Source organism: Chanos chanos, chromosome 9 (assembly GCF_902362185.1).
Source record: "Chanos chanos chromosome 9, fChaCha1.1, whole genome shotgun sequence".
Lineage (NCBI taxonomy): Eukaryota > Metazoa > Chordata > Actinopteri > Gonorynchiformes > Chanidae > Chanos > Chanos chanos.
In genome coordinates this window covers 33,035,213-33,050,409 of record NC_044503.1, presented here as the reverse complement: position 1 = coordinate 33,050,409, position 15,197 = coordinate 33,035,213, and the positions used below count along the sequence as shown (strand labels likewise).

At 37.5% G+C, this 15,197-nt stretch overlaps 1 protein-coding gene across 1 annotated transcript; it reads left to right on the top strand.

The window, feature by feature from the left end:
- The first annotated feature begins 10,120 nt into the window (after nt 1-10,120).
- On the top strand, nt 10,121-13,986 carry LOC115820142 (tryptophan 2,3-dioxygenase B-like). Its single transcript, XM_030783620.1, has 12 exons — nt 10,121-10,157; nt 10,270-10,367; nt 10,575-10,665; nt 11,015-11,085; nt 11,188-11,315; nt 11,639-11,825; nt 12,030-12,137; nt 12,529-12,640; nt 12,980-13,037; nt 13,142-13,221; nt 13,425-13,515; nt 13,896-13,986. The coding sequence occupies exons 1-12, from the start codon at nt 10,121-10,123 to the stop codon at nt 13,984-13,986; spliced, it is 1,152 nt and encodes a 383-aa protein (XP_030639480.1).
- The last annotated feature ends 1,211 nt before the right edge of the window (nt 13,987-15,197 follow it).

Genomic DNA, 15,197 nt, shown 5'->3' with positions numbered 1-15,197 from the left:
TATTACTGAATCAATTTTTTTTTCTATATTCTTATTTTTCCCTCACTCTTCCTATGTTATTGTTTTTTTTCTATTTTATAGTTTTTGTAAATCACTTGTATGCCATGCATAACAACAACAACAACAACAACAACAACAATAATAATCATAATAATTATTATGATTATTATTGTCATTGTTGTTGTTGTTCTTGTTACTATCATCAGACACATTGAATTAGCTCTTCATATAATAGTATGTCTATAAACTAAAACCTTTGTCTTTCAAGCATTTTTATTCTACCTGTCATCCCCTATGCATTTAACTCATTCTAGCTCTATGCATCCTCACACAATAAAGAAATAAAGACCAGGTTCGATAAAAAATTTTCAGATCTCACTCAAGGTCATTTGATTGTATGTTACCGCTACAAAGGCTGACTTTGACTTGTACTTAGTTTTTTGTCTTTACTCATCTCCCCTACTCTCTTTAGTCACGAGTGTTCTCTGTATGCAAACACCAACATTCATACTATTAATTTTAACAGGCATACAGATCACGCCAACTGTTAACAAGGTTATTGTAATTAAGGTCAGGCTACAGGAGAAACTTGACCTCTTAACATTTAAAAAGTTTTGCAGCGCTCTGTTTCGTCACATGACATAAACGCTTCCTGCCTTCAAGTGAGGACGTGTATATTCTGAAAGTAAAAACCGCATCCCGGGACTTTCTAACCTGCAACAGAAAGTGAAAGCGCAACTTGCTGAAAGACACACGGTGGCCGTCATATAACAAAGAATAAGGTGGTATATATAAGAGCAAATCATAAGGACGATCCTGTTCAACACTAAAAAGCTTGATCCTGATCAGTTACTTATGTAGGTTAATGGTTTTTGTTGTTTTTGATTTGCGACGGCGATATCCAGGAAGTTAAGACCTCTGAGATCGCCAAAGTTCGATATGAAATTCGATAAATACCTCTAAAGAATCCAACTAACCGCTTAATCATTCTGTAGTCGCTGTCAACAGGCATTCTAGGCCTGTAAGCAATATCTAAAATGGGGAGTCAGATGTCTACAGAGCAAGCGAAAACAGAGGCTTCCTGTAAAGAAGGGGATATTGAACACGTTAAGAGGTGAGCAACGAAGGACAGAAAGATTGAAGATTAAAGGCACAATCACTTTTCCCAAATAGGTTACAGTAAAGTGGTAAATACTGAAATGTGGAGTTTGAGAATGTTAACTTTGCGATCTGATCCAGTGACGTTGAGAATTTTAAGCTGTAGAATGGTGTATACCGTGACGTTTGTATTGGAACAAAACAACGTTATTTTGGAGTGTGGTGGGAGAAATTAAGCCCTATTTGCGTATCCAAAAACGGCTTCACAACTGAATGATTCTGCCTTTAATCAGACCAGACCATAGCTATCAAATACAGCTTTGTGTAATATTAATGGCTAAGTTTGTGGCTCAATGGTATGTATTTATTTGTAGGGAGAATTTGGGGCACAGGGCACTGCACAAGAGCCTAAAAATCGTGCCCAGTGTTTTCTACGTCATTTTTCAACGCGGTATTTATTTCTTAAAGAATTTTCTGATTTCCCATGCCCCCCCCCCCAACTGGCTCTTTGTCCCCCCTAGTGCCACCCCATTTTAAAAATCCTGGAATCACCCCTGGAAGTGAGATGTGATCGTAAGTGGTCACTCGAGACACTGAGAGAGTGTGGCATTGATGTCAGAGAAGCATCCGTGTACTCAGGAGTGGGCGCACTGAAACAGTGACTGGTTTCCTCAAGAATGCAATAGACAAAGCCTTATGAAGTGAGAATGGACACCTGGACCTTTTTCTCAGCTTTCCTCTCGGCTGGTCTCTGGAGTCTAATCAGACTCTCTTAAGAGGCCTACTGACACAAACAGGACACAGTCAAATACATCAAGGGGGAGATGAAAGAGAGTTTGTCTCCGAGAGATCCATCAATCTGTTACACTGTCTCATTGAACTGCACGACCATTCTTTAATGGAGGAGATCCAAAGCTTCATGAGTTCAGGAAATCTCTCGAAAGCTTAACTCTCTCCTGCTCAGTGGTGAGCACTCGTCTTTGTCTCGTTAACATCGGAGGAGCAAGTGGATGTATTTGACCTATAGAAGTTCATGAGATCGAATGAATGTCTTCTGAAGCTTCTGCCAGTGTTCAGAGGCTCCAGAGCTGCTCTGTAAGTCAAAAGTGTTCCCTATACAGCTGGGAAATGTAGTCCACCCCCCCCCCCCCCCCCCCCCCCCCCAAATAAGAATTACATGACGTTAGTTCTTTTATGTCAGTGCCCAGCCTAATTTTATTGGCTCTGAATCTGATACCAATAATTGCAGAACAAAAAAGATTACCAGTGTTTCTACTGACATTATTTGTATTGCTGCGTTCGCTTGAATATTAGTTTTAAGAAAGAAAACAAAAACAACAACAACAGAAAAACAAAAAACAGTGCATTATTTCCATTATAATGAATAGACAAAATGTTTGATTTTGTGTCTTGAGCTAATGGGATAAAATATTGAACTCTGGGTCTAAGTAAGCTATGTGACTGGATGACCCAAACCTCGCATGGAAAATAATTACACTGAATGAACTCTGTTTAGATTTTAAGAGTAAAATCAATAAATGGTGTACAACTTTAAATCTTTCTCCTTCAGCTGCCACTGAGCATTCAGTTATATTCCTGTCATCATTACACAGTCCACACTCAACTACTGCAATCCAGAATAAATTACTGGATGATGACACTGACCCTTTATTGTCATTTTAGCCTCAATGAGTGTGACCTTACAGGGAAATGCGGTACAACTTTGGACCTGAGAGTACTGGACCTGAGTAACAACGATCTGCGGGATTCAGGACTGAAGCTGCTCTCTGATGGACTGGGGAATCCACACTGTAAACTGGAGACACTAAAGTGAGTTCATACCTGGCTTGTTCTATAGTGAAACAATACTCATGAAAGAATACTGATATCACACTCTGTATCTTACTAGGTTGGGTGACTGCTGTATAAGAGGATGGTTGTGCTGTCCTTGCTTCAGCTCTGAGATTAAACCCCTCTCACCTTGGAGAGCTGAATCTAAGTGAGAATAAACCAGAAGACTCAGGAGTGAAGCAGCTCTCTGCTCTATTGGGATATCCACAATGTAAACTGGAGAAACTGAAGTGAGTAAAATTAACCAAGTATGATGTAGTGTGCTGCAGACCACTGAACAGTAACTTATTTTTAAAGACTGCAATGACATCTCCTATGATCTTTTCATTCTTTTCTGTTCACCATTACGAGTTTAAGAGTCAAATTTCATTATTCGCTCATACCCTTTTTGCTGAGCTGTGAGCATTCCTAGAAAAGCAGCCCCTGTGCTTTGGATATGCGTAAATAAATGAACAAAGAAATGAAATGAAATGAAATATAGTGAAATATATAATATATTGATATTGCCTTTCGTGTGTGACTTCTGCCTGTTTTTTAGACACAGTATTTTGCCTGTTGGATTTTGCTTCTTCTGCCTGTCTGCCTTGTTCTGTACCTGTTTTTGAACCTTCTGCCTGTTCTGTGGATTTTTTCCTTGCTTGCCGTTTGGATTGTTGGCCTGCCTCTGACTGCTTTTTCTGGTATGACCTCTGCTTGTACTTTGGATTCTGCTCTTTGTCAGGTGCATTGAAAGACTTTTGCGTGCTGTGATAAACCTCTAAAGATTGTTCATCTTCTGGTCTTTATCTGAGTCCAAAGTTTATCCTGACAGATCTGCAAGTTTGAGAAAGTCTGTTCAGTCAGACTGTTCTAAATCCTGACACTTTATCCTGTGTTTTTCCCTGTGTGTCCTGTGCCATGTTACTTTACATTTGAGTAAACTGGGTTAAATGCACTTGCATCCAGTCTTATCTCCAGTTTGTTGCAGATGCTACAACTCACCCTCAAGTGCCTAAAATGTAAGGTCCATTTTTGCTGTTTAAAAACTGTTGAGCAGATGTCTTCTGGTGAACTGTTATCCGTGCTTGTTTGTAAAGATGAGCTGTACTGTTCTAATGCTTGTGAACAAAGTACTGCTGTTTCAATCATGTCAAAACACCTCTTTGTTTTAAGGGCAAAATCTTGCTCAGGGTAGAATATAAATGCAAGAACTTTACTGATGCTAAAGAAGTCAAGACACAGCTAATTCAAGCCTAGCTGTAGGCCTGATCTGCAGGTCAAACAAACCTTCCCACTTTGATCTTTCTATGTGTCTGTGTATTGAGAGGAATATCTGTCTGCTGTGCTTGTCTTCTGTGGGTGTGGCTTTAAAAAAACCCCTAAAAACCCCTGACATGTTCCGCTTGAACGTAGTGATGCTCACACATCAGGAAGTGACGTTTTCATCTTTCATGCCTAACCCAGATATTTATGTGGTGGGTAGTAACATTTCATGTTACTACCCACCATATAAACATGTGTCCACACGTTCATGGTACACACACACACACACACACACACACACACATATACCCCTCTGTTATCATTACAGTTATTGGGCAGCAATTGGAGGAGAGTTTTCTTTATATTGCAATATGTGGGCTAATAAATATTTCAGTAATTCTGAGTTTAAACATTGAACAGACTCTCCCCATGATGCAGTTGTCAAAACTTAGGGTAAGATCACTAAAAAGATGCTTATGCATAGGGGGGGACCAATGACCAGCATTTCAGTCTTGCCTGTGTCAAGCATCAGGAAATTTGGAGACATCCAACCCTTAATAACACAAAGACACGTCTCAAGGTTAGTCAATTCAGAGCGGTCATTGTGCTGGATAGTTAGGAAAATCTGAGTATCATCAGCATAACAATGGAAGTTAATGTTGTAACTACCAATAATGTCAACCGAAGGGAGCATGTAAATAGAAAATAGGAGAGGGCCAAGGACTGACCCCTGTTGTATTGTTGTACTGTTGAATGTATGTCCGTAGGAGAGAAGCATTAACTGATCAAAAGATAATAAAGCTAAAGCTTAATTAGATTTAGTTTAACTGAAGAAGCAGATCTCTAATGTTTTGCTGTCAGTGTGTAAACCGCGAGGTAACGGAGTGAACAAGATGCAGTCTGGTTACAAATGTAAATGTGTGTTATTCTGGTGAGTCTTAGAAGTAAAGAAACATGTCTGACACATCCGCTGTTTTAAATGAACATTAGCAAAGTCGCTACTTACTCGGTCAGCCACAGCTGAGCCACAAACACACGTACCGGGCTAATGTGTGTGGGATCAGGGATAGCAGGCAGGAATAGTGGGAAAAATTCCTCCACTTATTACACTTAATTTTTTTGGTTTGTTTTTTTATAGTACATAAGCGTTTTTTGGGGGGGGAGTTTTTTTTTTTTTTAAGGTGGACTAATATCCCCTTGACTCTATTTACTATTGTTATGTCCCAGGTGTGATATGGAGTCCTGAGGTATGGGACGCAGCATAAAAGGATTCCAACACTTGTGCTGGTTTTGCCGCTGCAACTACAAGGAAAAAAAAAACACAGACACAGACAGAGGAGCAATGTACAAGGACGTATTATATATATGCTATATTTTGTATGTACAAACCTAAATTTATGAACCTATTCAAAATACTTACAACAAAGAGTATACAAGGGAAAGAGGAAGAGAGAACAACACATGGTGTCGAAGGAACAAACTGAGCGAAACAGAACAACTCTCACTACCTGAACAACCACACACCCCCACACGCCCTGCCTATGCAGCTGTTTAGGTACTTATGTGAAACAATGAGGATGAAAACTGAATGAGATGTGGCTGATTATGATTATGTATCTAAAAGTACCTAGACTGATCATGCAATTTTGCCCCACCAATTCCCTGTACCCTGTTCAGGCACCTGTTTGAAAAAGGATGCTGTTTCTCTGAAATCACATGACTAACATTTCATGGGGAGGAGCTGTCCATCTGTGAACTTGAGATGAACTTGATCATATAAGGTGAACTTGAAGCTCTATATATACTGTGAGAAACATCCGTTGAAAACCACATTTCTGTGGTTGTTATTGGCTATTTTCACAAGACTTCCTCTCTCTCTCTTTTTTTCAGTTAGACTGCTTAACTGTTAAACATAGTCTGATCTTTATGATCTACAACATGTCATACAGTATTTGGGAAAAATGCTGATTCTGAAGATATGAAAATGTAAATAAGAGGGTAAATATGTAATGCATTCTGGGCAACATATTATTACAAAATAAGTTCAGTAAATACATATTTTGAATCAACTGATGGTAGCTGATTGAAACACAGAACAAAATCATTGCATGTGATGGTCAACTGAGTTACTTTAGATTAACTGTAATTTTTGGTGTTTGTGTAATATCGTGTGCATATGAATTAAGTTGTTAGAGTGCATGTTGTACAACCCCAGACAAAATGTGGTATTTGGATGTTCTGACTGTGCCAGCAGAATTCTAATTCCATCATGGCAAGTGTGTGTACCCGATGACTCATACTTTTAATGATTTTAGGTGTGTATGTGTGCTTTGAGCGTACTTCCAATTAGAACCGTGAGCAGTTGATGATATTGGCGAATAAGCACGGAAATTTGACTGTCAGGTGAATTTTGTAATGTATCGTTCAGGTATTACAGACTTTTTAATGATTTATATGGGAATAAGGTCTGGAAATTGTTGTAAAAGTTATCGTGAATAGAATCTTCTGAGTCTAGAAAAGCACGGCACAGAATGATAATCCAGAGATGCTCACAAGTGATCTTTTGCACATCCAAGTCAAGTCTCAAGTCTCTTATGGTTGTAATGAGCGTTCTGTCATCTGCTGCATGCCATCTGCTTAGAACACTGCATTGCTATATCTGAGGAATTCAAAGTATGTACTGTATTATCAACACTCCTCTATCTATTACCATACAGTATCAGGATTGATTAATTGTTTGGTACGTGATCACTTTGAACAGGCTATGGCAGTGCAATATGAAAAAAACGCACAATGAAAGCTTTCATTTAAAAAATTAAGATCCGTATTTTGCTACATTTTTGGGTACTTGGTGTTGCTCATCTGTGTTGAGCATCAAATATCAAAGAGCATCTATTATGAATAACTTACCTAATTTCTATAGTCATGGCAAAGCCAGCAATCTATGCGAACAAGTGTGGCAAGCAAACAGACACTCACTGATCTTTTCAAAATATCCAGCAAAAGCCAATCTAGTCAAGTTAACCTCCCTTAGCTACAAAGCTAGTAACAAGTTAGTGATAGCTGATGCTGAGCTAACATGTTTGCTAACCGTCCATAGGTGCTAACATTCATTTGTCAGTCACATTACCAAGTGACTGACTGACCTATCCAAGTGCATTTTGATGTGCCTGATAAAATGTGATGTAGCTGATCCAGCATCCTTTATTTTGATTCTGAACACCTTGCATTTAGTCATTCTTCTGTTTGGGCCTTGTGTAAAGGCATTAAAGCCAAAGGTTACCACAATTGGCACAGCAGCCGCAGACATGCTCACCATGGTCACAGTGTTGTTGCTGCAGCTTACAGTCATCTATGGCACTAAGTTACACATGATAATAAGAGAGGAAATGACATCCAGCTCATTGCACATTTCCTTAATGTTAACACTCCAAAAAAATGAACAATATAAAGACTCTTCACGAGTCTCAAATCTCAAGTCCAAGTCGAGTCTCAAGTCTTTTGAGGATGAGATTCAAGTCTCAAGTCACTGTGTATTCAACTTCAGTGCGAATCGAATCTGAGTCACAAACTCGAGCCCCCATCTCTGTGATTATGTATCTAAAAGTACCTAGACTGATCATGCAATTTTGCCCCACCAATTCCCTGTACCCTGTTCAGGCACCTGTTTGAAAAAGGATGCTGTTTCTCTGAAATCACATGACTAACATTTCATAGGGAGGAGCTGTCCATCTGTGAACTTTAGATAAACTTGATCATATAAGGTGAACTTGAAGCTCTACATATACTGTGAGAAACATCAAGCTGAGAACCACATTTCTGTGGTTGTTACTGGCTATTTTCACAAGACTTCCTCTTTTCTTTTCTTTTTTTTTTTTAAATTAGACTGCTTAACTGTGAAGCATAGTCTGATCTTTATGATCTACAACATGTCATACAGTATTTGGGAAAAAATGTTGATTCTGAAGATATGAAAATGTAAATAAGAAGGTAAATATGTAATGCACTCTGGGCAACATATTACAAAAAAAGTTCAGAAAATACATATTTTGAATCAACTGATGGTAGCTGATTGAAACACAGAACAAAATCATTGCATGTGATGGTCAACTGAGTTACTTTAGATTAACTGTAGCTTTTGGTGTTTGTGTAATATCGTGTGTATATGAATTAAGTTGTTAGAATGCATGTTGTACAACCCCAGACAAAATGTGGTATTTGGATGTTCTGACTGTGCCAGCAGAATTCTAATTCCATCATGGCAAGTGTGTGTACCCAATGACTCATACTGTTAATAGGTGTGTATGTGCACTTTGGGCGGGGCGAATCCGTACCGTGAGCAGTTAATGAGATTGGTGAATAAGCACGAAAATTTGACAGAAACTGGTTTGTTGAGATGAAATAAATACTATTTCCCTTAATAAGCTTCTGATCAAGCCTCCTTTTTTTGTTCTTGAAAGAGATACATTGCTGTATCTCCAGTATTCTTTACACTAGAAACTTCAAATTGTGTGATCTATTTGACTACATTTTTTAACGTTTCTTACAATTCCACTTCTTATTTCTGCTGTGCAAGATATTGAACCAGAGGATATTGTAAATAAAGTTATACTTTATTTGGATATTTTCACACACTAAAAAGCATCAATCACATTGCATTTAACATATCAGACTTAACTGAAGTTAATTACATCACTGCTATATATGTATGCGCTCCAGTCAACTCAAAAACAGTATCAAAACATGTTTACACCATTCCCTAGTAAATAAACTGTAGACAACAAGCAGACACACAACACATTACCTAACAGTGCTCTTCTCAACAGGAAAAACTCTTTAGCAACATTATTGCAAAACAGAAATCCACTCCCAGCATGCCCTGTACAACCTTGGAAGTAACAGTAACAGAACTCACAATAGCTCTTTCTCAATATGCATTCTTCTCTGCACTTGCGTTCTCGTAGACTTGTGAAACGTCATCAGTCACAGCTGACGTACTGTTCCAATGTCACATCTAGTCAATCTAGTCAACAGATAAAATTCCCAGATGTGTTCTTGATTTGTGGGTTTTATCAAGGTTGCATCAGGAAGAGACTTGTGTGGACTTGGGCAAATTCAGCTTCAGGTATGTTTGGCAGCAGAACAGCAGTTGGAGAATGGCGCGAGTGGAAAAGTCAAGAGTCATGCGATGGGGTATGGGCATTGCTGTGTGTGTTTGTGATTCATGTACTCAAGAGGAGAGAAAAAGTAATGCATTGATCCTTTTAAAGAGTAGAAAATTGGTTAGGCAAAATGATGTATTCAGTGTTGGCATTTTTAGATTTTGATTAAATTGAAATGGCTTAAATTTACCAGCTATACATTTGCACATTAGCTCAGGTGTCAACACAACAACTGGAAAAAAAAAATGTTTTCAACGGTGCACATATATGCAGATCACTTTGCCATACAATTTCATTATATTTTCTACTCTTTTCATTTTGGAAAATGTAGCCCACTTGGAACCCATCCAGTACCCATGTTCACTGTCGAAATGGTATACTTATTTCTAGCCCATGTATATTCATCTAGGGCCCCAACACCAACCCACTTAAAAGACCACTCTGAGCCCATGCCCAGTTGAAGCCCACCTAACCCAGGTAAAGCCCATGCCGGACCCACTTGGACGTGTTGGCTGGGACAGTGTTAGAAAAAAGATGCTGGTTCTCTGAAATCACATGACTAACGCTTCATGGGGAGGAGCTGTCTGTCTGTGGTAAGAGGAATGTGATGCTCTACATATATAAGTGTAGATCTTGCTGCTGGCCCGAGACAGTTTGAAAACCACAGTTAAGTTGTTTTCACGCATATAGCATCCATATAACAATCAAACTTTAAGTAGATAGCTAAAAGAACATTTACTGAAGACAAACGGAAATCTATGGCAAACATGAGTGGATGTCCGTTTTCAGGGAAAGAATATCAGTATGTATTCTAAGAAAATAATTTCCAGTGATCTATGGAAAAAAAAAATCAGACATCAACATTGCCAAACTTTTATTGTGTAAAGTTATCAAAGTTTGTATTGTGTTCTTGTTCTTAAAATTACTTACAGTACTACAGAGGAGGAAAATGATTCCCAGAGGGACATCGACAACGCTGCTAAAGGAGGACTCATTTATGGAGAGTATCTACAGGTAAGAACATTTTGAGGTTTAAACATCTTTACATTGCTGGAAAATAACATCTCTCACTTAGTTATTCAAACTACAATTAAAATATCTTCTTTCACTACCACATAACAGTAGTCATTCAGTATATGTATGGAAGGAATAAAACACACTTTACTATTTTTTAAATGTTTTCTGGACAGTTTAATCAAGAAAGTTTTGTTCTACCATTAGTTGGATAAGATTCTAAATGCACAAGTGTTAGAAAGTGAGAAGAGACACAACAAAAGTCATGATGAGCACCTCTTCATTGTCACCCACCAAGGTAACATCCATTTTATTTAGTTATTGTTTTTTTTTTACCTCTTGTTTATCTGTAGGATCTGAGATCTGACAAAGGGGCAACAGTGCCTTTGATGTTTTGTAAATTCTGTGTTTTAACTATCATGCATATTTTTCGATGTGCATAGGTTGTATTTAACAAAATAAAATATAAAAAACCACACACTTGTCTTAGTAAATGAAGACAGGTCTGGAGATCTGAACCTTCCAGACTGTTGTCACTTATACGTAACAAGAAAAATTGTATTGAAGTACCTCAGTATCCTCATTGTCTATGTACATCACTGTTAATTTCCGTTTCTGACAAAAATAATTCTTTTGTGCCTTTTCAGCATATGAACTCTGGTTTAAGCAAGTCCTTTGGGAACTGGACTCAGTGCGTGAACTTTTCATACAAAATCATGTAAGTAACTCTCATACAGATGAGTCTGCATCATGTCAGAAAAAAATGAAATATCTGTCCACAATAAGCCACTATTGCTGTGTTACTTTCATTTCCTTTCAGTTACAAGATGAGAGGAACATGTTGAAGGTGGTGAGTCGGATTCATAGAATTACAGTGATACTCAAACTACTTGTGGATCAGTTTGCTGTTTTGGAGACAATGACTCCATTGGACTTCTTTGACTTTAGGTAATCTGTACAGTACTAAAAGCTCTTTATGCTGATGTTACTTAAATAGTATATTATGTGTATATATATATATATATATATATATATATATATATATATATATATATATATATATATATATATATATATGTGTGTGTGTGTGTGTGTGTGTGTGTATTTTTTATTATTATTATTATTATTATTATTATTATTATTATTATTATTATTATTATCATTATTATTATTTATTTATTTATTTATTTATTTATTTCTTTTTCATATGACATACAGTACTGCATAGGAATTCCAAATGATTTTTCTTTCTTTTGTTTTGTCCATCACAGGGAATACCTGTTTCCAGCCTCAGGGTTCCAAAGTCTTCAGTTCCGTCTCTTGGAGATTAAAGTTGGTGTGGCAGACAACCGAAGAGTTCCATACAACCGTCAGCACTACAGGGAAAACTTCCATGGCCAGGAAAGTGAGGACTTACTCAGATCAGAGCAGGAGCCTTCCTTGCTGCAACTTGTGGAGGTACCTTCTACTTTTAACTACTTTAAACTAGTCTGCTTACTCTTTCATCAGCATCAAAACTAACAGAAATTAAGAGAGCAAAATTTGTATTTGAAGTAAAATGGAAATGACCAAAATTGTATTGCTTTTTGGTAGCATTGTGTATCCTATCAAATGTCATGTACAGTGATTTTTATTAATTTTGGTTTTATGTATCTATTTTAGAAATGGTTGGAGAGAACACCTGGTTTGGAAGAAGATGGGTTCAACTTTTGGGGGAAGTTACAAGCAAACATTGAAGAGGGTTTCAAACTGAAGATGCAGAAACTTGAGGTTCGTATTGCTTAGGGATAATCCTAGTCATCAAGGAATTTGACAAAGATTTACAATAGGTTTTTTGATGTTGTTTACCAAATGAGCTAAAACATCTGTTCCATGGACTTTCTGAGTGTGTCTCACTGAAGCAGTTTAATGAAATTCTTTCAGCCTATTCTCAGGGCATTCTTAACATATGTTGTTTACTATACAACTTACAAACCTCAAGAAGAGTTTATTTAAAAATCCTTGTGTTTATAGAATATTTGTAATATTTTGACTGTTCATTCAAATGGTTTCCTCTCACCCAGGACCTCTTCCAGAACTGCGCTCTCACTATTTTACCGCAGTTCTTCCAGTTCTTCCACACGACACTATCAACAATTAACAATCTTCTGTCTGCTAACAGAAAGAGCCAGATTCTGAGAGGAAAGAGGACATGCTTCAGGATCTGAAAAAACAGAGAGAAGGGTTCACTTCTCTGTTTGATTCCAATCATCATGATGATCTTTTAAGAAAAGGTGAGTGTTTGTAGTGTCAGTTTGTTTTTCAGGATGATCCTCCTGACTGAGCGATCTTATGAGGCCAAAGTGTTCCTTGTAAACCTTTAAAACACCATTTTCACAACGTGTTGCTATTACATTACATGATTTTGATGGGAGCTTTTTCCATTGACCTGTTAAAAATCAAACTAGTGCTGACATTTTGTAACAGTCAGCACCTACTTGCAATAGGTGCTTTGATTACATAGCTGACTGTTATTTATTTTCAGGCCAATCAGTGTTCACTGATAAGTTTATTTTTGCAATAAAACTGTTAGTGTGCTTTAAAATTAAAAGTGATACATTTCTTGTGCGCAGGTGAACGACGGCTTTCGTACAAAGGCCTTCAAGGAGCTCTGATGATCTACTTCTACAGGTAAAAAAAAAAAATCTTTATGATTTCTGTTTTTTAAATTGTACGTAACAGGCTGTTGTGTCATGGGACTTGGATAGCAAACCTGTTACTGAAATATTTCTTAGGGAAGAACTTCAATTCCAGATACCCTTCCAGCTGCTGAATTCTCTGATGGAGGTTGACACCCTCATGAATAAATGGAGATGTAAGTCAACTGTTCAGAGCCATTAGACCTATTATTTCACCTACATAAAATGAAGTAGCTTATATTCTTAGAGAAGGATATGTCTGTTCAGTTTCATTAATTGTACATGACTTGAATCATTTTACTACTGCTCAGAGGATTAAGACACCATTAACACAGCACAGGATCACTATGCATTTATAAATACTTTCACACTCGTGCAGATCACCATGTGTGCATGGTGCACCGCATGATTGGCAGCAAAGTAGGTACAGGAGGCTCCTCAGGCTACCTCTACTTACGCTCCACAATCGGGTGAGTGCATCATCATCTGAGGCAGAAAGATAGATAGATAGATAGATAGATAGATAGATAGATAGATAGATAGATAGATAGATAGATAGATAGATAGATAGATAGATAGATAGATAGATAGATAGATAGACAGTCAGTGTCTTACCAAGAGGAGGTGCTCAGTGCCCCACATGCAGTTATATCTTTATGTGCAATCTATAACTACTGTAATTATAGGATGTGTACATTCTGTAACTACTGTAATTAAAGTTACTATCTTTGACTTTGAAGATATAAGACTGATAAAGGATATGTTAATAATCAGATATAGCATATAAAATTTGTGCACATTTGCACATTTTTGATTTCTAATATTCTTGCTGTCTATTTTTTTATTGCAGTGACCGTTATAAAGTTTTTGTGGATTTGTTCAACCTGGCCACTTACCTGGTGCCACGTGACTGGGTGCCCAAAATTGAACCCCAACATTAATAAATTCCCATATATAACTGAGTGCTTACAGCTCATGTAGCTCCTGCAGTGGAGAGAAGTCTTATTAAAAACACTGCTTTCTCTCGATTATGGAGTGTAGAAATATAAGAAGCCAAGCAATTACAGTGATCCGACATTTAAATAAAATCATGAATTGATGAGACTTTCAGATACAAGCTGGCTTCCTCAATCCTGCTGGACAAAACAGTCTTAAAGATTAAGGAACATAAATTATTCCCTAACATTTGTAGACATAATCCTGAAAATATTACTTATATCCGAAACTTTATGGAATCTTATGACAAATCTCATTTCCTCTGCAGTGAATAGATCTCCTGCTAGATTACGTTCATATGTTTACAAATACAAGTTGAATAAAAACATCTGTACAATCTGTAAAAAAAAAATTCTGGAGATGTCTTATTCTTTTACGACTACTTGTCAAAATTTCCTGATGGATGCAGAACGTCTATCACTTGAACAGTGTCCCTAAATATTTGTTTAGTGTAAAGGTTTCTGAGATCAGTTTTATGACATGGACAGACATGGACAAATATTCTCCACCTTTGTACTGTTGTGCCAATGCTGCTTAACATTAATTTTAGAAACAGGGACAAATAGAGCTCCAGACGTCATGTGATTGATTTTGTGTAGACCGCCATGTTGGCAGGAAAAGCGTTAGCAAAAATGAATGGTGCCATCATAGATTTCAAGCTGTCACAATTCACTGCACACTTTAACTCCAAGGACATTGAACGTTATATTGTAAAACTTGGTGGGTTAAACATTTATAATGCCCCTGGGGTGCTTTTCATGAGGATTGAAACAGCCGGAACGGACAACGTGCCAGACGTGCAGTACCTATACATCTACAATTACTTGATTAACTTTCCCTTGTCCTAATCTGGAGAGTCTTTGAAAGCCTACAAAAGCCTGGAGGGGTACAAATGGACTAAATCTGGATGCATGATGAATATTCAGCTTTGGAATCTAATGGCTTAAAATTGCTTTGTTGTCACTGGAAGTGTCACTTCATCTTAGTTAACGTTAGTATAAGCAACGGACAGTGTAATGTAATCGGTTCCCTAGTGGAAATTCCAGTTGGAAACCAGTAGAAAATCCCAGTAGAAAACCAATAGAAAACCAGTAGAGAACCAGTAGAGAACCAATTGAAAACCAGTAGAAAACCAATAGCAATTTCAACTGGTTTC

Excerpts from the sequence above, each read along its gene's own strand:
- LOC115820142 (XM_030783620.1), top strand. The coding sequence starts at position 10,121 with ATGAGTGGATGTCCGTTTTCAGGGAAAGAATATCAGT. Across the intron at positions 11,316-11,638 it reads TTGGACTTCTTTGACTTTAG|GGAATACCTGTTTCCAGCCT; the intron begins GTAATCTGTACA and ends TGTCCATCACAG. Across the intron at positions 11,826-12,029 it reads CCTTGCTGCAACTTGTGGAG|AAATGGTTGGAGAGAACACC; the intron begins GTACCTTCTACT and ends TATCTATTTTAG.